This window comes from Muscardinus avellanarius (assembly GCF_963383645.1).
Source record: "Muscardinus avellanarius genome assembly, chromosome: 3".
Lineage (NCBI taxonomy): Eukaryota > Metazoa > Chordata > Mammalia > Rodentia > Gliridae > Muscardinus > Muscardinus avellanarius.
The window spans coordinates 4,543,145-4,571,058 of record NC_137788.1 but is presented as its reverse complement, the minus strand read 5'-3'; the positions used below and the strand labels follow the sequence as shown (position 1 = coordinate 4,571,058).

Sequence of the window (27,914 nt, the reverse complement as noted above, 5' to 3'; positions counted from 1 at the left end):
GCCCAGCTCTAGGACCTCCAGTCCTGTAGCCCCTCCTCTGCCTTGTTCCGGCCTCAGAGCCTGGGCACCGACTCTTCTCCCTGCCAGGCCTGCTCTTCCCCCATCCTCACAGGCCCCACCTAGGCTGCTTCCAGTCTGGCGCCCGCGCCACCTCCTGGTGACTGGGCTCCCTGCGTGGTTCGCAGGGCATCATCTTAACCTGCTGCATCTTTACTGATTAGCCTTTGAGGACCGCTGGAGGGTGGGCCCACTAGCTACCGCAGGGATGGGCACGAGGCCAGGGATGGACTCTCAGTACATGTCTGCCAAGAGCTGGAAGCCCACGCCTAGCAGCGGCACCCTACCTGGAGCATGCGTGTAAAGGACTCCCATGAGGAGCCAGCGCCCACACTTGGCTGCCCTCCTCATCTTGTATAACCTTTCCAGCCATCATAGGAGAGAGGCCTGCCCTGAGCCCCATTTTGCAGGCAAGGAATCAAGCTCAGAAAAGCTCCGAGGTGCTGGGTGTGGTGGCACACACCTGTATTCCCAGTACTTGGGAGGCTGAGACAGGAGGATTGCAAGTTTAAGGCCAGCCGTAGCTACTTATCCAGATCCCGTTTCAAAATAAAAAATAAAAAGAGCTAGGGGTAGCTGGGTATGGTGGTGCACACCTGTAATCGCAGTACTCAGGAAGCTGAGATCGGAGGATCATAGGTTCAAGGATGACCCAGCAACCTAGTAAGACCCTGCTTCAATGCAAAAAATAAGAAGGGCCGCTGGTGTGGCCCAGAGATAGAATGCCTTTGGGTTTAATTTCCAGTACCAAAAAAAGGGGTATCCTGGGAGTGTAGGCCAGTGGTAGAATACTCCTGCTTCAGTCTCCACTAACACACACACACACACACACACACACACACACAGAAAAACTCGGCATGGTGGCATACACCTGTAATGCCAGTGCTTGGGGGGCTGAGACAGGAGGATTACAGGTTTGAAGCCAGCCTCAATAACTTGGGTAGGCCCTCTGCAACATAGGGAGACCCTGTTTCAAAAGAATAAAATAACAGAGCTGGGGGTGTAGGTCAGGGGTAGACTGTCTCTGGGTTCAATCCCCAGTGTGAGAGAGGGAGACCACACACACATGCGTGAGGAGGAGGAGAAAGAAAAGGCCCAAAGCTTTCCAAAGGGCACAGCCCGCCTGTGGGGCTCAGGGACAGCGAGGCTGGAGTGGTCATAGTGACGTGAGCCAGCCCTCTGGGCCCCCCTTGATGCAGACTGGCCCCACCTGCCCCACAGTTGTTAACGTACCCAGTGTCGCCTCTCTGGCTTTTCTTCCTTTTTCTTTTTTTTGGTACTGGGGATGGAACCCAGGGCCGTTCTACCTCCGAGCTACACCTCCAGCCCTATTTTTATTCTTTCTTTTGAAGCAGGGTCTCTCTAAGTTGCGGAGGGCCTCGCTAAGTAGCTGAGCCTGGCTGCAAACCTGCGATCCTCCTGTCTCAGCCTCCCAAACCCTGGGATGACAAGCTGCGCCACCGCGCCCGGCTGGCCTTTGTTTCTTAAGCATGCGTTCTCTCCATGAGGGCTCGGGCTCCTTGGAACCATTAATTATCTGTGTTTACAAAGAGAAGGAGGCTCAGTGAGTCACTGCCCCAGGTTCCAGAGGCAGCAGGCTGCAGAGCTGGGGTTTGAACCCTGGGCTAGGACTCTTCTTTTGGGCTCTGTGTCTGAAAGAAATTCCACTCGGGGTTCAGATGTGCATGGAAGGAGAGGCCAGCCACTGGATTAAAACACATGATATGGCGTAAGTGATCTGTGTGACTGTGTCGGTGTCAGGATTTAACCTAATCTTTCTCTAATTGGGACTGGTCGGCTTGGTAGTCTAAGACCCAGAGATGGAGCCATCTCCACCTGGCTCCCTGCAGCCCCAGCCTTCCCTACTTCTTGCCAGTGGGTGGCGCCATAACCACGTGGATGGTCTTGGTGGTTAGGCAAAGTCCAAATTCCACCCCAGCTTCCTGTAAACATGCTGTGTGTTGGGGGCCAGGCACCAGCCCTGGGCGGTGGGCAGGCTGCACCCACCCTCAGCTCGGCCTGACCCACGAGCCATGCGCCTCCCTGCCCGGCCCCAGTGGCCCTGCTGAGCGCTGTCTCCGCAGTGATGTTTACAGTCGCTGCCGCTGTCCTGGTCCCTCGCTTGTGTGCCCGAGGATCGTCCAGGAGCGGGCTAAGACCCAGGCTCCCTGGCCATACTTCCGGAGAGGCAGTTCTGGGTCTGGGCTGGGCCCAGGAATGTCCCTCTCGCAAGGCGTGGGTGAAGTCCTGGGTGGAAGAGAGAGGGCTGCACCCTGAGCGTGGGTGGCAGGCAGCTGGTGGAAGCGTGGCCGACGCCCGGACTTCAACCTGCATCAGCTCAACGTGACCTCGGGCAGCTCACCCAAGACCTCAGCCCTCCTAAAAAAGGTGCTGTGGGGGCTGACTGGGATGTGGTGCAGCCCCCCCACAGGCACCCACCTCGCTGCCCACCCAGCCGGGGCAGCCAAGGAAGCACCTCGTCTCCTGCAGCCAATGTCCTAGAAGGATGACTGTTTCCAGCAGAGAGTTAAAGTGCCAGGCACCCCTACGGAAACAAAGCCACTTGTCACCACTCAAACACAGCGCAGCCTGTGTCACTTGAGTGCCAACGATGGCTCTCGTGCCAGGGAGGATGTCCTGAGGTGCCAGAGGCCGGTGGTCACCGCCTGCCTTTTGAGAAGGACTTTGGAAACCTGGACCTAAGTATCGGTCCTTGAGCTAGGGCGGTGGTGCTCCCCCGGAACCACAGTACTTGGGGGGCAGGAGGATCACAGGCTCCAGGCCAGCCTCAGCAACGCAGCAAGCCCCTGCTTTAAATAAAAAGGGCTGGGGGTGTAAAAGGTACAACACCCCTGGGTTCAACCCCCAGAACCCCACCCCTCACACACACGTTGGTCCCTGAACCCAGAAGATAATCCCAAGCGCTTTTAGAAAATAGAGAACCATTTTGCACTGGAGTATCATGGAAGGGCTTAAGGATGTTCTCGGGTGGTGCTCCGACCGAGTGCTGCGCCCCAGGCCCCCAGCCTTGAAGCGATGGTTCTAGAAAGTAGAGTCGCCGGCCGTTACAGGGTGCAAGAGTAGAGTGCTCGGAAATGGGAACTGTGTGTGTGTGTGTGTGTGTGTGTGTGTGTGTGTGTGTGGCACTAGGGATTGAACCCGAGGCATTCTACCTCTGAGGTAAACCCCTAGTCTGGTTTTATTTCTTACTTGGAAACAGGGTCTCACTAAGTTGCGGAGGGCCTAAGTTATCAAGGCTGGCTTCGAACCTGCGATCCTCCGGTCACGGCTCCTAAGTACTGGGATTACAAGCATGTGTCACCACGCCTTCCTCTCTTCTGAGTTTTTAATCATGATAATGGGCTGCCTATTTGAACAAATAAGATTTAAATAAACACTGAAAAGCCGGGCGTGGTGGCTCAGGCTTGTAATCCCCGCGCTCGGGAGGCTGAGACAGGAGGCTCGCGCAGGTTCGAAGACAGCCTCAGCTACTGAGTGAGGCTCTCGGCAACTGAGACCCTGTTTCCAAATAAAATACAAAATAGGTTTGGGAGTATAGCCCGGAGGTAGAAAGCCATCCCAGGGCCAATAAACAAACCCTGAAGTGACTGATTGCTAGGAGCAGAAGGGACAGATCGTTCCTTGCGTGGAGGAAAGTCAGAATGGAAAAGCGCGTCCTTCGTTTGTGTGCAGACCTAGACTGCCGCGTGAAGCAGGGAGGCGGGCAAGTGGGCCAGCGCGCCAGCAAAGCCCCTGTTGGCAGGACACTCTGGAGGGGCCGTGGGAGGCGCGGCTCCGCCTTTCTGCCTTTCCTGTTTCTCAGGCCTCCCATGGGCACCTGTGTGTCTCTTCCACTTTTTATTACAAAGTGATTTGTGTGTGTTTATTTTTGCAGTCCTGGGGACTGAACCCAGGGATGTTCTATCTCTGAGCTACATCCTCAGGCCCATTTTATTTTTTATTTGGAAACAGGACCTCACTAAGATTCTGAAGGCCTCGCTAAGTAGCTGAGGCTGTCCCTGAACTTGCGATCCTCCTGTTTCAGCCTCCCAAGTACTGGGATTATAGGCATGTGCCACCACGCCCGACTAATGTATGTTTCTTTTTCTTTATTTTTTATTTATTTATTTATTTATTTATTTATTTATTTATTTATTTGGTGGTACTGGGGTTCCTGGAAGCCCTTCTACCTCCGGGCTACACTCCCAGACCTATTTTATATTTTTGAAACAGGGTCTCTTATGCCAGCGCGGCTGGCCTCGAACCTGCGCGATCCTCCTGTCTCCGCCTCCCAAGCGTGGGGATTACAAGCGTGCGCCACCACGCCCGGCTCTTTTTCTTTATTTTTTATTTTTTATTTTTTTGCAGTACTGGGGATGGAACCCAGGTGCATTCTACCTCCAAGCTGCACCCCCAGCCCTATTTTTTATTCTTTATCTTGAAACCAGGTCTCACCAAGTTGCAAAGAGCCTCACTAAGTAGCTGAGGCTGTTCGCGAACTGCGATCCTCCTGTCTCAGCCTCCCGAATACTGGGATTACAAGTGTGCGCCTCCACGCCCGGCTCTAATGTGTGTTTCTAGTACAAAAGTGAGAAAAATGGCACAGGCTGTCGTCTGGACACCCTCTCTTCCCATGCTTCTGCACTTGGGAGTGTGCGCTGTCAGTAAATTGCCTTAGCTGGGAGCAGTGGAGCACGCCTGTAATCACAGTGACTCGGGAGGCAGAGGCTGGGTGATCACAAATTCACTGTCAGCCTCAGTAACATAGTGAGACCCTGTCACGAAACGAAAAATTAAAAAAGGGCTGAGAAGCCGCGCGTGGTGGCACACATTTGTAATCCTATCGTTCCGGAGGCTGAGACAGGCAGGAGAATTGTGGTTCACAGACAGCCTCAGCTACTTAGTGAGGCCCTCCGCAACTCAGTGAGACCTGTTACAAAATAAAGAATAAAAAAATAGGGCTGGGGGTATAGCTTGGATGTAGAATGCCCAGGGTTTCACCCCCAGTACCGCCCCTCCCCCCAAAAAAAAGGGGGCTGAGAGATGTCAAACGTGGTGCACTCTTGTAATCAGTACTTGGGAGGCTTAGACAAGAGGATCACACAGGTTCAAAGTCAGCCTCAGCTACTTAGTGAGACCCTTAGCAATGTAGTGAGACCCAGTTTCCTAATAAAATATAAAATAGGTTTGGGAGTTTAGCCCACAAGTAGAAAGCCCCTGAGTTACATCCCCAGTACCACAAAAAAATAAAAATAAAAATCTGGCCATCGTGATGCACGCTTGTAATCCCAGTGCTTGGGAGGCTGAGACAGGAGGATCTCACAGGTTCGAAGCCAGCCTCAGCAACTTAGTGAGACCCTGTTTCCAAATAAAATATAGGTCTGGGAGTATAGCCCGGAGGTAGAAAGCTCCTGGGTTCCAGCCCCAGTACCACACACACACCCAAAAAAAAAAATTAAAAAGGGCCGAGAGAGCCACCCACCTGTAATCACAGTACTTGGGAGACTGAAACAGGAGGATCACAGGTTGGGGGCTCACTCAGCAACTCGGCTAGACTTTCAGTAGCTTTATGAGACCCTGTTTTAAAACAAAAAATAAAATAGGGTGTAGCTCAGAGGTAGAATGCCCCTGGGTTCAATCCCTAGTACCACCAAAAAAAAAAAAAAAGGGCTGAGAATAGAGGTCTGTGGCAGAGCAGCCCGGGTTTGGTCCCCAGGCCTGAATGAATCCACGCAGACTCACTGCATCGACGCATGCAGACTCAGGCTCTTCCTTTCACGGAGGGGAACAGCAGAGGCAGTTGGGGGCGCTCCGGGGCAGGGCGGCTGACGGGCGGTGCTGACCGACCAGCCTCTGGGTCTTCGCAGGAGCGCTGCGTGGCTGCCCTGGCCCGAGTGGAGCGCACCGACTTCCTGTCACCCATGTGCATCGGCGAGGTGGCGCACGTCAGCGCGGAGATCACCTACACCTCCAAGCACTCTGTCGAGGTCCAGGTCAACGTGATGTCCGAAAACATCCTCACAGGTAACTTCGGGGCTTCTGGCCTAGCTGCCTGGGCCGGGCGGCAGAGACGGTGGTGGCAGCAGCACCGGTGGCGGCCTCAGCTGCCCAGGCCCATGCAGGGCTGGCGGCACTCAGGGGCCGGCCACTTTCTCTGCCTGCCGCCTAGTTCCCCCGAGGGCAGGCGTCTCTCATTAGGCAGGGGCGGGGGGCACAGAGAGGGTGTGCAGGGAACCCCAGGCCACACAGCCAGAGCGGATGGAACCCTGGCCCCTGCCTTCTCGTGGCCAGCTCGTCTGTGCCAGGGGTGGCAGTGGGCCAGGGCATCGCCTGCCCTCCAGCCCCTGCTGCCTCTCCCAACCCTGCCTGCCCTCCTGGAAGGTGGGAGGGTCGGCTCTGTGGAGGACGCGGCCTGCCCTGGGGATCGGCCGGGAGAGGAGCTCCCTGGTGGACCTTCGCCTTGGGTTCAGTGAAACAGTCTCCTCTCCGTGGTAACCATGGAAACCCCTTTCCTCTCGGCTCCTCAGGCTCTCACGCTTCTTTTTATAAGCTTAACGGAGACGGTGGTGGGGAAGGCGGGCTCTTTGCCCTGTCTGGCTCGTTCTCGGCATCCCGTGGTCCCCACACACTTTGCGGTCCCTTGAGGGACACATGCCCAACTATTCCTTTTCTTCCCTCCCGTCCTCCCTTCCTTGGCAGTGGCGGTCCCCGGGAATGCTGGCTTCAGGCTGTTGTTGAAGGGCCTTGAGTCTTCTCCAAAGGCCCAGGAACACAGCTCTCCATCTGGAACATTCCAGTGGCCTCAGCAGGGTTGGCAGTTAGAACGAGCTGCATCAGCCCCGCTCCAGCAGTGGGGTGTTGAGCCAGGCGAGGCCTGGGGTCTCTGTGCAGGCGCCTGGGAGCCAGGGACCCTCCGAGGCCGGCCTCAGCCGTGCACCAGGGGTAAAGGCCCCTGCTGGGTGGGGCAGAAAGGTGTTTCTGGGCCTTCACGGTGGTTAGGACTGTCCCCATAGCTGAGAACCACCCAGCTGTGGCCGGCGTGGGAGGCAGAGGGTCTGCCCTGAGTTAGGCCCCACCTCCTCCTGGCATGCCATTGGCTCAGCGTTCAGTAGCAAGTGAACCCATGACTTTTATTTTTATTATATTTTTATTATTTTTTTGGGGGGGTGGTACTGGGGGTGGAACCCAGGGGCTTTCTACCTCCAGGCTATCCTCCCAGACCTATTTTATACTTTATTTGGAAACAGGGTCTCACTAAGTTGCTGAGAGCCTCACTCAGTAGCTGAGGCTGGCTTTGAACCTGCGCAGTCCTCCTGTCTCAGCCTCCCAAGCGCGGGGATTACAAGCATGCGCCACCACGCCCGGCTTATATTTTTTATTATTTTTCATTTTTTGGTACTGAGGGTGGAACCCAGGGGCTTTTCTACCTCCAGGCTATACTCCCAGACCTATTTTTATACTTTATTTAGAAACAGGGTCTCACTAAGTTGCTGAGAGCCTCACTAAGTAGCTGAGGCTGGCTTCGAACCTGTGCGATCCTCCTGTCTCAGCCTCCCAAGCGCGGGGATTACAAACGTGCGCCACCACGCCTGGCTTATTTTTATTATTTGTATTTTACTCCATTTTAATTTAATGGGAGACTGACATGAGAATCACAGGTTTGTGGCCAGCTTCAACAATGCAGTGAGGCTCTCAAAAACTTGTACCCTATTTCTTTTTTCTTTTCTTTTCTTTTTTTCCCCCCAATGCTGTTGATGGAACCCAGGGGCTTCTACCTCCGAGCTACACCCCCAACCCTATTTTTTATTCTTTATTTTGAAACAGGGTCTCACTGAGTAGCTGAGGCTGTTCACAAACCACAATCCTCCTATCTCAGCCTCTCAAATTCTGGGATTTTAAGTGTACGCCACCATGCCCAGCTCACCCTCTTTCAAAATTAAAAAGTCAAACAGGGCCTGGGGTGTAGCTCAGAGTTCGAATGCCCCTGGGCTCAATCCCCGATACCACGGAATGAAGCATTTTAAGTTTTTTGAAACAAGTTGTTGAGGCTGTCCCCGATACCACGGAATGAAGCATTTTAAGTTTTTTGAAACAAGTTGTTGAGGCTGTCCTTGAACCTGTGCGTCCTATCTCAGCTTCCCGAGTACGAGTATTGTCCTTACAGGTGTGTGCCACCAGGCTGCCTCTCAGCTGGGTTTTGACTAGAGCGACATGATCTGACCGTCTCTAGGGATCCCTCGCGCAACAGTGGACCGAGGGGCCGGAGGCTCTTGCCATGTGCCATGTTGGTGAGCACACCCGGCCGTCTGCCCCACACCACAGGGACGCGTCTCCCTGTGGACTCACCCCAGTGTCCCCAGGCCCAACCCCCGCCTGCTCCTGCCCCGAGGGATGGGCATAGAGAGCCTGAGCTGCCCAGGAGAGGGCTGGCCCTGGGGATAGACACTGCTGGATTGCCCTGCCCGTCCTCCCTGGGACATCGGGCAGGGACTGTGGCTCTCCCGTGCTGGCTCAGAGGAGGCAGCCCTGGCTGCTTTCCTCCATGGGGCTGGGCCATGGTCTTGGGCTTTCCCTCCCAAGATGGCTGCGTGGCCATCTCCATGTGTGGTCACTTCCTTCCTTCCTTCCTTCCTTCCTTCCTTCCTTCCTTCCTTCCTTCCTTCCTTCCTTCCTCTCTCTGTCTCTCTCTTTCTCTCCCTTCCTTCCTTCCTTCCTTCCTTTCTTCCTTCTTTGTACTGGGGATGGAACCCAGGGGCTTCTACCTCTGAGCTATACCCCCAGCCCTTTTAATTTTTTTGTTTTGAAATAGGATCTTGCAAGCCAGGCATGATGACACCTGCTTGTAGTCCCAGTACTTGGGAGGCTGAGATAGGAGTATCACAGGTTCAAGGACAGCCTCAACAAGAATTGAGACTCATCAACCTAGTGAGACCCTGTTTCAAAAAAAAAAAAGTCTCGCTAAGTTGCTGGGGGCCTCTCTAAGTTGCTGAGGCTGGCTGTGGACCTGTGGTCCTCCTGTCGCAGCCCCCCAAGTATTGGGATTGTAGGCGTGCACCATCGCGCGTGCACACATCTTGGTCCCTTTGCCCAGAGCCCACTGTCTGGACCACAGGCCCCTCCCTGATCTCTGGGCCTGTCCATCTTTTCGCCAGCCTCTCTGCTCCCTCCTTTGGACCTGTGCCGCTCCATGTTGTCCCTCCGGGCCTTTCTGTCTGTCCTGTGTGTCTCCTGCCTGTGCATGAGCTTATGAGGCCTGGCTTGGGCTGCCTGGTCCACACAGTACCCCCCAACACCACCTTGAGCATGCGTGGCTCTTGGTGGCACCCAGCAGGCCCCGGGTGAATGGGCAAGTGACCCATGGGACACTGGCTAGGGACACCGGGATGCGTGCATTTGGTCCTCCTGCACCCAGGAGCCGGGCAAGTGACCCATGGGACACTGGCTAGGGACACCGGGATGCGTGCATTTGGTCCTCCTGCACCCAGGAGCCGGCTCTGCACTCTGCATCCGCTGGACCTTGGCTGTGGCGTCCGGCCCGGGGCAGCTGAGCAAGCCGAGACCAGGCAGACAGCCCCTGCACCCCTGCCTTTCAGCACCCACTCATTCATCCTCAGCACCTGTCAAAATATTAAGCTAGCGGGGATGCGATTGCTGTGAACAGCTCCAGAGAATAGCTGGGGCTCTCAAGAGCTAAAAAGAGATGTTTTCAGTGCTGCGGATCTGGCGGCGGCTCCACTGAATGGTGGCAAACGTACAATTAGCATGTTTGCCTTGCTCTGCTCGGCGGCGCTCCTGTAGATCCAGCGGGCCACTCGGGTTTCCATGGCAACCCGCTCCTCAGGCTGGCTCTGGCTGAGTCCGACAGGAAATCTCTATTTCCCAAGCAGGTTGTCAGATTCGCTCTCAGTCAAAGCGTGGTGAAAATATTTTCCCATAGTATTTGCCTGTGGTTCCCAGGCGCGGGCGCCGAGGTTCTGGTGGCATGGGTGTGTCAGGGCGCCGCGGGGATGGTGTGAGATGGGCCGTGGCCTCTTTCATCCGTCCCCCTGGGGCTTGACTTGGTGTCTCAAAGAAGCGCCAGGGAGGCGCTCAGGCCCCTGGTCGGCAGCGGGCTTCTCCCCACAAGGCAGGGGCTGCGGGAGGGCGCCCTGCCTTCCCTTGATGGTCTCCTGGGGTTTCACTGCCCTGCTCTATAACGGGAATCTTCAGGTTGCAGAAGCCATTTTTTTTTTTTTTTTTGGGTGGTACTGGGGTTCCTGGAAGCCCTTCTACCTCCGGGCTACACTCCCAGACCTATTTTTTAATATATTTTTATTTGGAAACAGGGTCTCTTAAGCCAGTGCAGCTGGCTTCGAACCTGCGCGATCCTCTTGTCTCCACCTCCCAAGCATGGGGATTACAAGCGTGCGCCACCACGCCCAGCAAGAAGCCATTTTTTTTAAGGCATCCTTACATGTACACTGAAATAATTTGGACCTGGGAGGCCCAGTTCTGTGTTTAGAATGGCACCAATTTGCTGTGTGGCCCCGAGTAAACCCCTTGCCCTCTCTGGGTTTTGGGCTTCTCCTGTGTAAATGAGGGACAAGGGGCAGTAATCCCTGGACTCTGAGCTCCAGCAGGCCCGGAGTGTGGTGCTCAGCCCAGGCCTCCCTGATCTGGATCCTCGCTCTGCCCCACGGCTGGGCTCAGCGCCCAGGGAGTCCACAGCCCACAGCCATTTCTGAAATAGGGAGCTTCTGGGTTGGAGCTTTGAGGTGGCCGGCTGCAAAGCCCAGGGTGGAGTGTGCAGGAGAGGATGTGGAGCAAGTCCCTGGGGCCGCCTCGCCGCTCTCAGCCAGCAGGCCTCTTGCTTTGGGCAGTGGTGACCCTGCCTGCCCCTCCTCCCGGGGTATCCTCGGCCTCGGCTGCACGTGTCTGCACAGGCCACCTGCGTTTCTGGGCTTCTCTGTCTGACGTGTGTGGGAGCATCTAGATAGGGATGGGGTTTTCAGAAGAGGCCGGTCCAGCTCTAGCCAGGAGCCTCCCCTGAGCCCTGGCAGAGGGGAGGGTCCGCTTGCACGTACTGGGTCTTTCCTCCACCCGAGAGGCTCCATCTCATCCTGCCTTTTCATAACCAAACCCCTGTGCAAACACCAGGTGCAGATCCCGAGTCCCAGGGCCCGCCAGCCCAGGCCCGCCCAGGCCTAAAGCATGCGGCCTGAGGTCCTTCCAGCAGCTGGTGGGACCATGGGCGGCGAGGGCAAGGGCTGCGGTGCCTGCTCCCGATGGCAGGGCCGGCCCGCACAGCCTCTCTCCCTGGCTCGCGGGTCTCTGGTTCTGTGTTCAAGCTTGTGCAATGGCAGAGACCCACCCCCGCTAGGAGGTTAAAGACGACCTTGGGAGCTAAGGGCCAGAGGAGGCGGCGTTTGGTCTGCTAGGGTGTCCAGTGCTGGAGGCAGCACCTGCCCAGTGGTCCCTCCCCACGCTCATGCGGCTTTCTTCTCCTAAGGTACCAAGAAGCTGACCAATAAGGCCACCCTGTGGTATGTCCCCCTGTCGCTGAAGAATGTGGACAAGGTCCTCGAAGTGCCCCCCGTCGTGGTAAGCGGCCCCTTGCGGGACTCGGTGCATGCACGGGCGTGGTGGGGCCTCTAGCCAAGAGGCGCACAGGGCCTGGCAGGGCCTGCTGGATGGGAGGACACCTGCTTCTCCTCTGAGGAGTGCGGAGGCGGCCCCGCTGTGTGGGCTGTTTTACTGCGCCCCAGGAAGGGGTGCGAGCTGCTCAGAGCCCATGCACCAGGCGCCCCTCCACCCTGGAGGACCTTTGTGTCACGGTCCCTGACCAGAGAGCAGGCTGGCGACACTGTCATGGTGAATGACATGTCCTGTCGAGGCCCGGGACCACCAGGCTGCCACGGCCAGGCAGCTGCCCTCCTAGGGACTGGTTTTCCTCTGGGCTCCAGGGGTCAGGGGTGACGACTTAGGTCTCCCATGGGGCCTTGCTCTCCCCTCCGGCCACTATGGGTTTGGGTATATGTGCTCATTCCAGGGTCCCATCACAGGGAGGTTGGGGCAGACTGACACCGCCATGCACGCACTTGCGGGACGAGCACTTCCTGGAAGTCTTCTTTCCGCAGCTGTGGCCAGTTGCCCCAGGCTTGGCCAGCGCAGGTCCGAGGCCGAGGTGGTCATGCGCCCACCGAGAGAGCTTGGCCCCAAGGCTCAGCCGCGCTGGGCCAGGAGCTTTTCTTTGTGTGTGCATGTGATGGATTATGTAGGACACATTTTTAGACCTGACCAAATGCCGGGCGTGGCTCGGGAGGCGGAGACAGGACGATCGCGCAGGTTCAAAGCCAGCCGTGTGCGCTGGCTGAAGAAACCCTGTTTCCAAATAGAAAAGTATAAAAATAGGTCTGGGAGTGTAGCCCGGAAGTAGAAGGGTTTCCAGGAACCCCAGTACCACCAAAAAGAGAGAGAGAGAGAGAGAGAGAGAGAGAGAGAGAGAGAGAGAGAACTGATCAAATGCTGGATGTGGTAGCACACATCTATAATTCCAGTACTTGGGAGGCTGTGACAGGAGGATCACAGATTCAAGGCTAGCCTCTGCAACTTAGGGATGCCCTCAGCAACTTAGACTGTGCTTCAAATTAAAAAATAAAAATGGCTGAGGATATAGCTCAGTGGTAGAGTGGCCCTGGGTTCAATCCCCTGTACTGCAAAAAAAAGAGAGAAAAAAAAGTGGAAGAAAGAAGGAAGAAAAGGAAACGATAAGCTGAACCGGGCGTGGAGGCGCACGTGTGATCCTCACGGCTGGGTTGCAGCCGTTGCTGAGGGTATCAGAGCTGCTCTTTCTCTGGCTCGCGGCCGAGTGCATGCCGGGAGCCTGACCCTGGGTGTCCCAATGCTGCCAGGGCCCTTCCAGATCAGGGACCCCACCACTCTTAAGCAAACATCCATGCCAGCTGGAGAAGCTGGCACACACCATCATCCCAGCACTCGGGGGGCCGAGGCAGGAGGATGGCAGATTTGCCGCCAGCTCATGAACTTAGTGAGGCCCTCTGAAACTTAGTGAGACCTCACTTCAAAATAAAGAATAAAATAGAAGCCGGGCGTGGTGGCGTGTGCTTGTAATCCTAGTACTTTGGGAGGCTGAGACAGGAGGATCACAGGTTCAAAGCCAGCCTTGGCAACTTAGCCAGGCTCTCAAGCAACCTAGTGAGACTCTGTGTCCAAATAAATAAAATTGAGAGCCGGGTGTGGCGGCCCACCCTGTGATCCCAGCATTCGGGAGGCTGAGACAGGAGGATCTGGGTTCACAGACGGCCTCAGCTACTACTTAGTGAGGCTCTTTGCAACTCAGTGAGACCCTGTTTCAAAATAAAGAATAAAAAACAGGGCTGGGCATATAGCTTGGAGGTAGAATGCCCCTGGGTTCCATCCCCAGTACTGCAAGAAAAAAATTTTTTAAAAAAATTGAAAAAGAATTGAAAAAAAAAATAAAATCAGGCTGGGGGTATAGCTTGGAGGTAATTCCTCTGGGTTCCATGTCTAGTGCCAATAAATAAATAAGGCTGGGGGCCTAGCCCAGAGGTAGAATGCCCATTAACATAGGTACATATGGGGTGTCTTGGGCACACATGATTTCCTGGACATGTGCATCTCAAGGGAGGGCCCTGCTGGCCGTGAGCAGTGTCATGTAGGATACACCACGGTCTCCCCATTCTACCTTCTTTCCTAGCCTGCGAGGATGTTATTTTCCCAGTGTTTAGGCCTGTGATGGCTGCAGGTAGCCGCCAGGGTGGCTGGAGAGGCAGCCTGGCCCGGCCGGAGGGGCTGACGGGCCCCTGGGGCCAGACACGCTGGTTTTTTCCAAAGGTCTGAGTGTTTGTGTGAAGAGGCTGGAAGATGTCGTCCGAGAGCGGGCCACGATGTCTGCTGCTTCAGACCAGCCGGGGCTGATGAGCCCTTGGGGCTGAGAGCGAGGTGCCAGCCCTTCATTAAAATGTTCCAGCGGCTTGTTCCCGGATTAAAAGGCAGCACGCAGGAGGAGGCCAGGCATCTTCACCCTGTGGCTCGGGGCCAGCGCTGGGCCCGGCTGCTGCCCTGCCCGCAGAGCTCGGCCGGGCTTGGGAGACCCGGGAGACTGTGAGGAGTCATAAGACGGGCTGGCTCCTGTTTTTCTTTTTTTCTTTTTCTTTTCTTTTCGTCTGTCTGTCTGTCTGTCTGTCTGTCTGTCTTTCTTTTTTGTGGCACTGGGGATTGAACCCAGGGGCATTCTACCTCCAAGCTACACCCCAGCCTGTTTTTAATTCTTTATTTTGAAACAGCATCTCCGTTGCAGATCTCTAAGTAGCGGAGGCTGGCTGCAAACCTGTGATCCTCCTGTCTCAGCCTCCCAAGTACTGGGATTACAAGCGTGTGCCACCACCACACCGGGCTGGCTTTCTTTTTTTCTTTTTTAATAAAAAGCTTTTCTTCTTCCCCTTTCTGTTTGTGTGCTGGGGATGGCGCCCCGAGTCTTTCACAAGCTAGGCGAGTGCACTAGCCCCAGCCCCTCCAAAGGCCTTTGAAAGGCGTTTCTTGAGGACACTGGGATGCAGCCATCAATTTTACTGAGTAGACACAGCTTTAGCTCTGCTCTGCAGTCATCAATCCAGATGAGAGAACATTAGGGTGTACATTATTTATGGAGGAGAAGCTCAAATTCTCTATGCAGCTTCAGGTGCCCCTTGGGGCTTTTTAAAATCTGTCTGCCCCCACCCCTTTAATACTTGAGCTTGAACCCAGGGGCGTTCTACTTCTGAGTTATACCCCCAGCCCTGCTTATTTTTTATTTTGAAACAGTCTTACCAAGTTGCTGAGGATCTAGGAGGATTCCAGGTTTAAGGCCAGTGCACGGTCATTTAGCAAGGCCTGGTTTCAAAATAAAAAGGACCGCCGGGCGTGGTGGCGCACCCTTGTCATCCCAGCATTTGGGAGGTGGACACCGGAGGATCGTGGTTCGTGGACAGCCTCAGCTATTTAGCAAGGCCCTTCACAACTCAGGGAGACCCGCTTCACAAACTAAAAAAGACTGAAAAATAGGGCTGGGGGTGCAGCTTGGAGGTACAGTGCCCCTGGATTCCATCCCTGGTACTGCAAAAATAAATATAAATAAATAAATAGGACTTGGGGGGGCTGAGACAGGAGGTTTGTGGTTCATGGCCAGCCTCAGCTACTTAGTGAGGCCCTCCGCGACTTAGTGAGATCCTGTTTCAAAATAAAGAATAAAAAATAGGGCTGGGGGTGTAGCTCAGAGGTAGAATGTTCCTGAGTTCCATCCCCAAAACTGCAAAAAGAAATAAGTAAATAAAATAAGAAAGGGCTGGGGTATAACTGAGAGCAAAACATAGTTATGTTGAGACCCACATGCAGTGTGATGGGAATTATTATATATTCATGGGAGTAAAAGAGATTCCATAAAGGATCCAACCAGACACCAGCCAGGTCACCTGAGGAATGGACCACGTGATATTTTCACCTGTTTTGTATCTTGTTACTTATCAAGTGTATGTTACCATGGAAGGGGCAGGGGGATGGTTCCAGTTCCAGAAACCCAGTTGGGAGGCTGAGGCAGGAGGATCGCAGGTTCAGAGCCATCCCTGGCAACTTAGTGAGGCTCTCGGCACCCTAGTGAGACCCTGTTACCAAATACGAAATCCAAACAGGCTGGGAGTGTCGCTTGGAGGTGGAATGGTTCTGGGTCCAATCCCCAGTACCAAGTGATAAACTAAAAATTTAAAAAAGGAAGGAATGTCAAAGTGTAGGTGGCACTGGGCGGCAGCCTGAGCTGGACAGCCGAGGCGCGGGCAAGGGCAGCGGGCGAGCGTGCCCAGCCTCACTGCGGCGGCTCGTCCTCAGTATTCCCGGCAGGAGCAGGAGGAGGAGGGCCGGAAGCGGTACGAAGCCCAGAAACTGGAGCGCATGGACACCAAGTGGAAGAACGGGGACATCGTCCAGCCCGCCCTTAACCCAGGTGAGCGGGGGTGCACTTGGCGGACGCCGACCCCACGGTTGACGCCTCCCCGGGCTGCCAGGCGTCCGAGTTCCCAGGGTCGCTGCTCCCTCTGGACCCAGGCTCCTGTCACCTGCCCTGAGCAGGCCCCTGGCCAGCATCGGCCGGGAGATGCTGTTTGTTGGTGGCCTTTGTTTCTTGCTCGTTGTTTTATTTTTTATTCTTATTTTCCTTGGTATTGGGGACTGAATCCAGGGACATCCTACCTCTGAGCTACACCCCCAGGCCTTTTTAGTGTGTGTGTTTTTTTAAATAAGTTCTCACTAAGCTTCTGAAAGTCTTTAAATTGCTGAGGCTAGCCTCGAACCTGGGACCCTCCGGTGTCAGCCTCCCAAGTGCTGGCATTATGGGCACACCACCATGCCTGGCTGGGAGCTTGTCTTTGTTAGGATTTCCAGCTCAGAAAACAGAGCGAGAGTGAATGCGCAGCCCTCTTCGCGTCTTCTCCTTCCTGGGGTCATGCCGGCTCGACACGCGGATGCTCGGCTCGGGACACCTGCTCTCCTCGCGGTGACCCGTGTGCCACGCACCAGTCTCCTTGTAGAGTCCAACTAGCCTCAGTGGTGGTCCAGGCCTTCACAAAGTGTCCACGCAAAACCCAATTAGGGGCCGGGCGTGGTGGGCACGCTTGTCATTCCAGCACTCGGGAGGCTGAGACCTGAGGATTGCGGCCCATGGCCAGCCTCAGCTACTTTGTGAGGCCCTCGCGACTCAGTGAGGCCCTGTTACAAAATCAAGAATAAAAAATAGGGCTGGGGGTGTAGCTCGGAGGTCAAATGCCCCTGGGTTCCATCCCCAGATTTGCCAAAAAAAAAAAGCGCCAAATAGATTGTGGGGTGTTTTTCCTCAAGAAAGGCCTTTCCACAAGAGGAACCCTGGGGTTCATGGATATAATTCAGGGCAGGAATCTTGGAGTCATGACCCTCCAGGAGCCCTGGGAGCCCGCATGGATAGGCCGACCCTTCTTCATGGTGTCTTCCTGGTAACGGCATTCCTCTGTCCCCCTCTGCACCCAGCGATTAGGTCGTATTTGGTAGTGTCGAGAGAACTCTTTGTAGAATGTGCTGTGTTCTTCTCTGTCTCACTGGAGATGGCCCAGGCTCCTGTCCTACAAGCAAAGTACCACAGAAACGCAGCCTCAGGCCCCTCTACCCTGAGCCTCCACAGCGGATGCTCAGAGCTCGCAAGCAAACGTTGCAGGCCCAGCTCACTGCGTTCTGGTTCTGTCCTTCGTGATGACTGGGCAGCTACCTGCACAGTTTGAAATTTCACAAGGGTAGGTTCAGACTGCTTAATTAGCGAGGTGCCCCGACTGGGGTCCTGGGCCCGGGCGCCGAGCTGCAGGAGTCCCTGGTCAAGGTGCGGAGGGCGGTCCTGCCGGGCGGTTCTCCCCGGACCTTTCTGGGCTGTGGGCGTCGCCTTCCCCTGTGTCTTCATGATCATTCCTCTCTGTAGTCTCTTCCTAGAAGGAACCAGTCCTGTTGAATTTGGCCCCACTCTAGTGAGCTCCTTTTAACTTCCTTACCTCTCTAGAGGCCCTGTCTCTGTAGACAGTCACTTTCTGAGGTACCAGTGGTGCAGACATAGCTCATGGATAGACGCAATTCTGCCCATAACTCAAGGAACATCAAAGCCTCGTAGATGACAGTGGTCACTCAGGAGACCCCAGTGGCCAGCCTCTGGGTCAGGACCACCCTCATCCCACCAGCCCTTTTTTTCCCCCCTTTGGTCCTGGGGATTGAACCCAGGGGCTGTCTGCCTTTGAGCTATACCCCATCCCATTTGGAACAGGGTCTCACTAAGACGCGTGAGTCTTACTAAATTGCCAAGGCTGTCCTCAAACCTGTCCTGTCTCCACCTCTCAAGCACTGAGATTACAGCCGTGCACCACTGGGCCAAGCTCCACCAGTTTTTTTTGCTGCTGAGAAATGTTGCTCGCCTAGGGCCAGGCGTGGACCGCGCCTCTCTGCAGCTGAAACATACCCGGGCATCTGGGGCTGGCACTCATCCGGCAGCCGAGGCCTCACCGGGCAGGATGGGAGGCTTTGGGATGGGGATGCTTGCGTGCCTCCTGCAGACTGGACTTCATTTTGACTGTTTTCTCCAGTGCAGCCTCTTAAAGACATCGCAGTGGCAGCACTGAGTGGCTGGAGCTCTGCAGGAAGCTGGCCCGGTGGGAGGGAGGAACCTAGACACCTTCCAGGCTGCGCCATCCCGGGCCGGCTCAGGGACTGGGCTGGCAGTGCAGATTACGTAAATACTGTCAGTGCTTTTGATAAAAGAGAAATGAAAGGTGAATGCCTGCATCCCGGTGGAGGTTCCGGTGCAGCCCAGGCTTAGAGGCAAGAGGCAGTTAGGGCTGCCCGCAGGCACGGCCTTGTGGGACCCGAGAGTCCCTGGTGACAGCGTGGCCACTTGGTCCTGGAGAGCCCTCCCCTCTAGGGACGGTAGCCTGTCATTTAGAGAGATCCTGCCTTTGGTAACAGGCGCATGTTGGGCGGTCACAGGATGGTCATCTCTGGGCCTCAGGAGTCAGCCCCCTGCACCACCACTAACCTCTGCCTTTGGCCATTCCAGAGCCGAACACCGTGAGCTACAGCCAGTCCAGCCTGATCCACCTGGTGGGGCCTTCGGACTGCACCCTGCATGGCTTCGTGCACGGAGGTAAGAGCGGAGCCCCTCCAGCCATTGCCCTGGCCCCCACCGTGCCCTCTGAGGCCCAGGGAGCCATGCTGCCATCTGACCCAGTTTCGGTTCTTGCGTTCAGAGAAGTATAAATTTAAACTTCTAAGAGGTTGCATAAGAAATTACTGAAATACTGTCGGTGCTTGTGTTAAAACTGAAAATAAAAGGCGGATGGATGACGACTTCCCTGCAGACAGAAACACGTGATGCTGGGACCTCGGAGCTGCGAGTTAATAACGGCCCATGGGTCAGGGGTAGAGCCTCCAGGGCTGCTGGTGTCCCCAGGGAAGTGCCGGGCCTGCTGGCAAGAGAGAGCTCATTAACACACCTTCGCCTCGGAGGTTTGCGTTCCATTTTTCAAGTAGACGCAGAGCTCACCTCACTGTTGACGGGAGTGGCATCTAATACCCCTGGATTCCAAACCTTCGCTAGGCTGCAATTCAGTAGACGGCCGATCACAGAGGAAAACGAGGACCCAAACGGGTGCTGCTGCGGCCCTTACCTGTGGCTCTGTCTGTGGAGGTTTGAGAAGCTGGGCAAGGGCTTACTACAGCTCCCACGGCCCCTCCGCCCCCAGGTGCTTTGAGCACCCACACCTTCCAGCAGCCCCATAAAAGGCTTCTCTCTTTTTTTTTTTTTGGCAGGAAGAGTACTGGGTATCAAACCCAGAGGCGTTCTACCTATAAGCTACACCCAGCTCTTTTCATTTTTCATTTTGACATAAGGTCTTGCTAAGTGGCTGAGGGGTCTCACTAAGTTGCCAAGGCTGGCCTTGAACCTGTGACCCTCCTGTCTCGGCCTCTCAAGTACTGGGATTCCAGGTGTGCGCCACTGTGCCCAGCTTACGGTGTTTTGTCTATACAGTCCCATTTACCTGATCCTTGTTTGCTTTTCCTAGACACTTAGCCCTTTCGTGGTCCTTGAATTCGGACCCTTCACCTTTCTCTAGGGTTGGGCGCCTGGACTCGGGGCCTTCAGTTTTCCTCCTCTGGTGTTGGCGGGCATCGCTGCCTGCCTGTGGCTTCCGTGGTGAGCCCGGGGACTAGATCTGACTAGATGTGCCCCAGCTTTCGGGCCCACCTGCCCGTCGGTCTTCATCATGCTAGGCCCTGGGCCTGGTCTTCTAGCCAGCATCTTATCATTTAAGGTGGCATCCTCTCCCCTGGTACCTCTGTGCTGCCCCAAGTGCGGTTACCTGGAGGTAACCCAGGACGTGCGTGTCTGCTCCACTGGCGGCAGGACTGCCGCTGCCGCTGCTGGCCTGAGCCCCAGGGTGAGATCCGGGAGAGCTCATCCGCGTTTCTGCAGCTCTGGGTCCGTCCCCGGCGGCCTCGGTGGCTGAGCTCCCCTGTTCCATCATAAAGACACTGCTGTTTGTCCGCGCCAGCTCTGCGGCGGCCTCTCCACCTCGGGGCTCCTCCTGTGCCACCGTCTACTCAGATCAAGCTGTCCTCTTTTATGGAGCCCGTGCTCCCCCTCCTGCCTGCCCATGGTGACCCCAGCATCCGCCCCCAGGTCCGGTCACTCTCCCTTGCTGACACCAGGAAGGGTGTGAAGGGACCTACAGCCTTATCCCAACGGCCGCCAGCCGGCCGGAAGCTCCAGGCCCCACAGCTGGTCCGATGCTGGGTGCGGGGCATGAACGGCCCCCTGGGAGTTCTGTGCTGCTGACAATGTCAGTGCTGGGGGAGAGGGCCGCTGGGGGAGGAGCGTTCCACGGCTGGCCGGTGTGCCTGTCCCTCTTACGAGCTATTTTCTAGGTCCAGAACTTGTCTTCCTAGGGTTCCTTAAGAAAGACGCTTGGTGCCCTTTTTCTTTTTTGTGGTACTGGGGATTGAATCCAGGGACATTCTATCTCTGAGCTATATCCCAGCCCTATTTTTTATTCTTATTTGAAACAGGGTCTCACTAAGTTGTGGAGGGCCTCACTAAGTAGCTGAGGCTGGCTATGACCCTGCGATCCTCCGGTCTCAGCCCCCCCGAATGCTGGGACTATAGGAGTGCACCTGGCTGAACTGTTTTGACCTTCTCTTAATTCTCCTACAAAGCACTCTTAAAACCAGGACAGGGCTGCCAGGTATGGTGCTTGTTAAGAGCACAGACCCCCTGTCCTCCCCAAGGGAGATGCATAGGGCTGGGACCCGCAGCTTTGGGAATGAGGGTCCCGGCTGGTTCTGATGATTCTGGGCCCCAGATGACCCGGCTAGAGCCTGAGTCTTAACGGCCCCGCAGTGCCATCCTCAAGGCCCTTTCCCTCCACCTGGGTTCAGGAACTGCGTGGTCTCCGGTACTGGATGAGCTGCTGTGGAAAAGGCATGTATTAGCACGGAGCAAGTAATGATGAAGGATCCTTATTTTTATCTATTTTTGAGCCCCTAACTCCTGGGCTCAAGCAGTCCTCTTGCTCCAGCCTCCAGGGTCTCTGGGGCCTGCAGTGCTCACTACCGAAGCCTCATAGGGCCGTGTGCGCTTGGCCCCAGAGAGCGTTTTAAACTGATTCCTGAGGCTCCTGAGGCGGAGCCTCTGAGGCAGAGCTCCCAGAACTAGAACACGGGCACTTAGGAGCCGAGAAGCAGGCCTCCCGGGGATGACCGGGCAGGACAGAGCAAGAAACCTGCCGGGAGGAGAGTTCTCCTGTTGAAATGGTGGGACATGGAGAAGTGGGACAGAGGAAAAGTGGGTAGCTCTGAGCCCGTGCTGCTCAAAACCAAAAATTAAAAATACCCAAGTGTTGGAACTGGGGAAAGAATAACAGATCCTCCCATGGAGAGGAGGAGGAAGGCGTGGGGCGCAGAGGCTGGCTCTACACCTCATCTTACAACTCGCCCCCCACACACACACACTCCTGACCCCAGATCCAGGTCCTCACGCCGAGCTCTGGGCCCGAGCGTGTCCCGTCCCGGGTCCCCGCCGCCTCTGTGCCATCCTGGGCGGGGCACGTCCTCGCCTGCCTTCTGTGGGTCTCTGTCCTCGCCCTGCGGTGGCCAACTGGACTCTGCCCTGGGACGCAGTGTGTGGTGTGAGGTTGGCCCTGAGCCCGTGACGCACTGCAGCCAGAGGCCTGGTCTGTCTGGTCATACCTGTGGCCCCAGCCTAGGATTGCAGCATGGGCACCTGGGTCAGGAGAGTAGACAGATGCCCACTGGGTAAGAGGAGTCCCTGACAGGCTGGGGTGCGTAGAACTTAGTGCCCTCTTGGGCAGAGGACCCCCCAGCTCTAACAGTCCGCGAGTGTGTGGGGTGCATGTGTGGTGCCCCCCAGCTCTGTGGTCAATTTGCTTTTGGAAAAGAATGACAGGACAGTGGCTGTCCTGAGCCTCTAGTCAGCCAGGCACACCGGGACTCCCCTGTGAAGCTGTATTGGCCAGAACTTGGGAGGCTAACACAGGATCGCAGGTTCAGAGCCAGCCTCAGCAATTTGGTGAGGCGCTCAGTAACCTCGTGAGACTTTATTTCCAAATGAGAAACAAAACCGGTCTGGGGTGTAGCGTGGGCCCTGTCTAGGTAGGCATGGCCCCGGGCAGCGGGCCTCCCAGCCGCAGGTGGGCCCAGTGCCATCCGAAAGCCATCCCCGACCACTGTGACAGCCAAAGCCAGGGACAGACAGTGCAGACATTCAGTGCCAGCCGTGCCCTCCGCCTCCAGCCTGCATGGGGGTGCTTGGGCCTGTCCTTGCGCCCCTGGACTCCCTCCTGGTGAACCTGCTCCAGCCCTGGCCCCTCCCCTGGGCTCCAGCGTGATCCCCTGCCGCAGTGCGGGCACCATGCTCCTCGGCGCCGCCAGGGCTCATGCCAGCGCCCTGGCTCGCCTCTGGCCTCCCTCGCAGCCGTCCGCCTGCCCTTTTGGCTCCACCTTCATCCCAGGTCGGACTCTGGGCTCTCACCTCATGCACTGCAGCTGGTCCACACCTCGGCCCCTGCCCGGCCTCTCGTGGGCACCCGCTTCTCCACGCCCCAGAACAGCCTTCCCAATACCTTGCAGACAGAAGGAACCACGCTCCGCTCGGGATGCTGCGGGCGGAGGCCATAGCTCCTGTCTGAGCCATTTCTGCGCTGGCAGCCCTCCATGAGCTTGGTCCCGAGGCCCCCTGCCCTCCGGGGCTCACCTCCCACGGTTCCTGAGCCCACACTCCCTGGGGCCCGGAGCTCGGGACCGGGTGCCCAGGCTCCCTCGCTCACTGCCGTCCCACAACGGCAGCTGCCTGTCTCTTCAGGTCTCTGAAGAAAAGGAAAGGACCCGATGTCCTGAGCCGTCTGTGTAAAGTAGACTGTCCCCACCCTGCTTGCTCAGGGCCCAGAACGCTCTTCACACTGGGCACATTCTCCTGACGCTCCCACCGGATGGACGCCCGGCGCGCGGGGCTTTGTCTGTCTTGCTCAGTGCTCTGCCCGCTTAGCGCAGGGCATGGTGCGGGGTGGGCACAGCGGCTCAGGGGGCCGGGGGGAATGAGTCGCTGAGGCTGTCCGCGAACCGCGATCCTCCGGTCTCAGCCTCCCGAATGCTGGATGACGAGCGTGCGCCACCACGCCCGGCTTGAGGCCTCTTCCCGCCGCCCTGCTCTCTCCACTGACTTGTTGACGCTCCAGCAGTCATGGGCTGGCGAACCTGTGACCCCCGAGCTCCCTGGGGCAGAGCGCAGGACGGTGAGGAGTGAGCACCCAGGCAGCGCGCTGTCTCCCTGGGTTTCCCAAGCTCCTCTGCCGAGGGAAGCAAAGGCCCTCCACCTGGGACCGCCCCAGAGTTCTTGCGATTGCCTCTTTGTTACTGTCTTTAGAAATTTTACTACACTGTGCATTAATTGCCCAAAATAGTTCTTATTAATGACCTTAATTAAGATTCCCGTGCCAAGAACTCTCAGGTTCCGGGTCTCAGACATGCTGGGTGACAGGACCCGGGGGAGCAGCCGGCGCCGGCTTCTATCACTCACCCACCTGGGTCTTTTAATACCCTCTGTCATTCCCAAAGGGTGGGATGTGTCAAACTAGACACAGTTACTATCATTTTCTTAAGATAGGTGGCCGGCCCCCACACGCCGCCAGTCGGGATTAAATATAGAAATGGGGGCATCTCAGATCCTCGCCCACAGGGCAGGCGGCAGCCCGGGGCCCTGAGCGCTGGCTGCTGCTCTGGGTTTGCCAGCAAGCCTCGCCAGCCAGCCAGGCCCTGAGAAAATAAAATTAAGCCTCTATTTTTAAGCCAGTCAGCATATTGTTAATACTTAAAAAAAAAAAAGGCAACGCAAAGAACTGTAATCAGTTAAATGTTATATTCAAAAATATCCTTAGCACTCAGTGTTTATCCACACGTTTGTAGCCAAGCGAGGCTGATTCTTTCCCTTCCCATAATTCCTGAAGCGAATGCTCTCTCCAAGGACAGCATATCTACAATTTTGTTGTCATCTTTTAAATTAAGAATCTCGGGCAACAAGCACAGCCTGCGGTGGACTGTGATTTGCTGGCGTTATTTCTCAGTGTTGAAACCAGCATGCCTACACAGACAAGCTGAGGAGGCATCAGTCAGCCTGGACAGAGCGCAGCGGAGAGGACCTGGGGCTTGATGTTTTTGTTAATGGGCAAAAAGTAGAAGGTGGGCCAGTGGCTTCCAGGGTTGAAGATGGCTGGTGGCCTCCTCTGGGGAGTTAGAGTGCCCAGAAAGGGCAGCGCCGTCAGAGAAAGTTACCAATCTTAGGGCTGGGAGCTGTTCCGGTTTTTGTTGTTACTGCTTTTGGTACTGAGGGTTGAACCAAGGAACAGTCTACCTCCGAGCTATACTCCCAGTCCTTTTTATTTCTTATTTGGGTTACTGAAGCTGGCCTTGAACCTGTAATCCTCCTGCCTCAGCCTCCCAAGTCCTGGAATTACAGCCGTGGGCTTCCGTGCCCTGCTGGGTCTGTTCTAGTTGACCAGATTGAACAGATGTCGCTTTTCTGGTCGCCACGTGAGGTCCTGTGTGCGTGGTAGAGGAACGCGTGCTCTGGTGGCAGCCTTACAAGCCTGTCGGATGGGTGAGGGTGTGCGGGTGTCCATCCTGCCGTCTCTGCACAGCCACTGACCTCATTATCTGTTAGGTGCCAGGGAGACAGGTCTCAGGTTGGACCCACGCTGCCGCAGGTCCAGGTTGCTCCCCACCAGAGGCGGGAAGAGGGGCCTCGGACTCCAGGCTGGAGCACAGGCTCGACTGCCAGGCGATCAGTGCCCTTCCTGCTAAGTGGCTGCCAGAGTTCAGTCTAAGCGCAGGCTTGCAGAGGCCCCAAGCCGCCCTGGGGTCTTCTCAGTCGGCTGTCACTGGAGTGCAAACACCGGCGGGGTGGCAGGCGCCTTGGGCAGTTCCCGGCGACATCTGTCTTCTCAGGTGCCTGCCTCTGGCTCTGATGTCTCTAGTGTGTGTGTGTGTGTGTGTGTGTGTGTGTGTGTGTGTGTGTGTTACTGGGAATTGAGCCCAGGGGCACTCTACCTACCAGCTACACCCCCAACCCTATTTTATTTTTATTTTGAAACGGCCTCACTAGGTTGATGAGAGTCGCACTACTTGCTGAGGCTGTCCTTGAACCTGTGATCCTCCTGTGTCAGCCTCCCAAGTATTAAGATTACAAGTGTGCACCACCATGCCTAACTTGGGGAGGACTATTTATTTATTATGGTACTGGATCTTGAACCCAGGGGCAGTCTACCTTTGAGCCATTTTTTTTTTTTTTTTTTTTTTTTTTTTTTTTTTGGTGGTACCAGGGGGTGGAACCCAGAGGCTTTCTACCTCCGGGCTATACTCCCAGACCTTTTTTTGGAAACAGGGTCTCACTAAGTTTTTGAAAGCCTCAGTAGCTGAGGCTGGCTTCTAACCTGCACGATCCTCCTGTCCCAGCCTCCCAAGCGCTGGGATTATAAGTGTGCGCCATCGCGCCCGGCTTACCTTTGAGCCATTTTTATTTATTTATTTTGTGTGTGTGTGTGGTACTGAAGATTGAACCCAGGACCATTCTTCCTCCAAGCTCCACCCCAGCCCTGCTTTATTTTTATTTTGAAACAGGGTCTTGCCAGGTTGATGAGAGCCTCACTACTTGCTGCGGCTGTCTTTGAGCCTGTGATCCTCCCGTCTCAGCCTCCCAAGTGCTAGGATTACAGGCGTGTGCCACCATGCCTAGCGTTCACTGCCTCCTAGACACTAGCGCTAGCAGAACCGAAATCCTCACCTTTATAAAGCCAAGTGCTTGACTTGGGACGGTTCAAGTCATCTTTCCCCAGAGGGTTCTCCCTCCTGAGCTCTGATCCCTGCCTTCGTTGCTGCTCCCCATGACCCTGCCCAGGCCGGGGCCCGGAGCGTCCCGCCTGCTGCCCGGGCTGTCGCCGTGTCGCTGCCCAGTGCTGTGAAGACCTCACCTGCAGCGCTGGGTGCCTCACTGTCCTGGTCACCAAAAGCTTGAACTAGTGCCTGTTCCCAGTGTCTGGCTCCAAGCCCCACCCTGGGGTGACATCTGGTGATAGGCGGTTGGGCTGGGCCGGGTCCAGCGACCTCATTCACCAGTCTCCATCCATTCAGTCCTTGGTGTAAAGTTGTTTCTCCTCGGGGCAGAGCTGACCGCACGTCTCCCTGCTAGTGTCCCAGCTCAGAAGGCCTGGCCGTTAGCATCAGGGCTGTCTCTGAATGTCGCTACTCAGTGCACGGCAGGATAATTATAATGTGTGTGGGGGGGGTGCTGGGGATTGAATGCAGGGACAGTCTACCTCTGAACTATGCACCCAGCCCAATTATTTATTTATTTATTTTTATTTTGTGTGGTACCGGGGACTGAACCCAGGGGCATTCTACCTCCAGGCTATACCCCCAGCCCTATTTTTTATTCTTTATTTTGAAACAGGGTCTCACTAAGTGGCAGAGGGCCTCACTAAGTAGTGGAGGTTGGCCGCGAACCTGCAATCCTCCTCTCTTGGCCTCCCAAGTTCTGAAATTAGAACCATGTGCCACCACACCCAGCTTTATTTTGAAACAGGGTCTTGCTAAGTTGCTAAGGCTGGTCTCGAACCTGCGGTCCTCCTGTCTCAGCCTCCCAAGTATTGGGATTACAAGTGTGTGCCACCACTGAGCTAGGATAATTATAATTTTTGTGTGTGTGTGGTACTGAGGATAGAACCCATGGGTTTTCTACCTCCAGGCTATACTTCCAGACCTATTTTTATACTTTATTTGGAAACAGGGTCTCACTAAGTTGCTGAGAGCCTCACTCAGTAGCTGAGGCTGGCTGTGAACCTGTGCAATACTCCTGTCTCAGCCTCCCAAGCGCTGGGATTCGAAGCATGTGCCATCCTGGGCTAGGATAATTATAATTTTGAAACAGGGTCTGGCAAAATTGCCCAAGCTGGCTTCAAACCTGTGATCCTCCTGCCTCAGCCTCCCAAGTGCTGGGATGACAGGTGTCCGACACCAGGCCCAACCACAGCTTAGTTTTTAATGAGAAAAATCAGCCTAGAACTCAGCCTGTGGCTCTTCTTTGCCACCGAACACCTTTCATGTGTATACGTGGGTACACGCGGCCACGGCCACATGCCTGGGGCCTGGCTTCATGCCTGTGGTTGCCCCCAGCAAGTCCACGTGGCTCTGGAGCCTGTGTCCTGGCACCTGGGGTATTTTATTTCCTTTTAGCTCGTCCTCCAATCCCAGGCTCCCTGCCGCCCCAGAGCACTGAGGAGCCCAGCAGCGTGGCTGAGCCCTGAGTCCCGCGGCGGCGGCCGCTGTCCTGCCACCGTGGTCTGTCCGTTTGTCCCAGGCGGGTCCGTCGCTTTGTGCCCTCCCCCAGCCAGGCCGTGAGCTGTGTGCGGCCCCGTGTCTCTGATTCCAGAGTCTGAGTCCTGACTCGCTGGTGACCTCTATTCTGTTTTGTGTTTTTGACTCCTGGAAGTCCTGGGGCCAAGCATGGACTGCCACAACTTTCTTGGGGCCTTGCCAGAGGGAGAGGCCAGGAGAGCCTCGCAAGACTGTCTTGTCTGCTCCCCAGAATGATGTAAAATTCCCCAAGAGCAGCTCCTCAGAGAGGCCACGTAGAGGCCCAGCAGCACGGGAGCCCTCACCTCAAACCTTTGAACCCCGAGCCTCTCGCAGCCCTGCCAGGACCTCCCTTAAAAAAAAAAAAAAAGTAGTCGGGCGTGATG

At 55.8% G+C, this 27,914-nt stretch overlaps 1 protein-coding gene across 2 annotated transcripts in view; it reads left to right on the top strand.

The window, feature by feature from the left end:
- Positions 1-27,914, top strand: part of ACOT7 (acyl-CoA thioesterase 7) — a gene marked incomplete at both ends in the record, with an annotated part of 98,209 nt that overhangs the window by 42,014 nt on the left and 28,281 nt on the right. For both annotated transcript variants that reach the window (XM_080692171.1, XM_080692172.1), the window contains 4 exons: positions 5,925-6,081; positions 11,546-11,637; positions 15,937-16,051; positions 18,668-18,754. In XM_080692171.1, the coding sequence (XP_080548297.1) occupies positions 5,925-6,081; positions 11,546-11,637; positions 15,937-16,051; positions 18,668-18,754 (451 nt within the window). The remainder of the gene's footprint in view (positions 1-5,924; positions 6,082-11,545; positions 11,638-15,936; positions 16,052-18,667; positions 18,755-27,914) is intronic.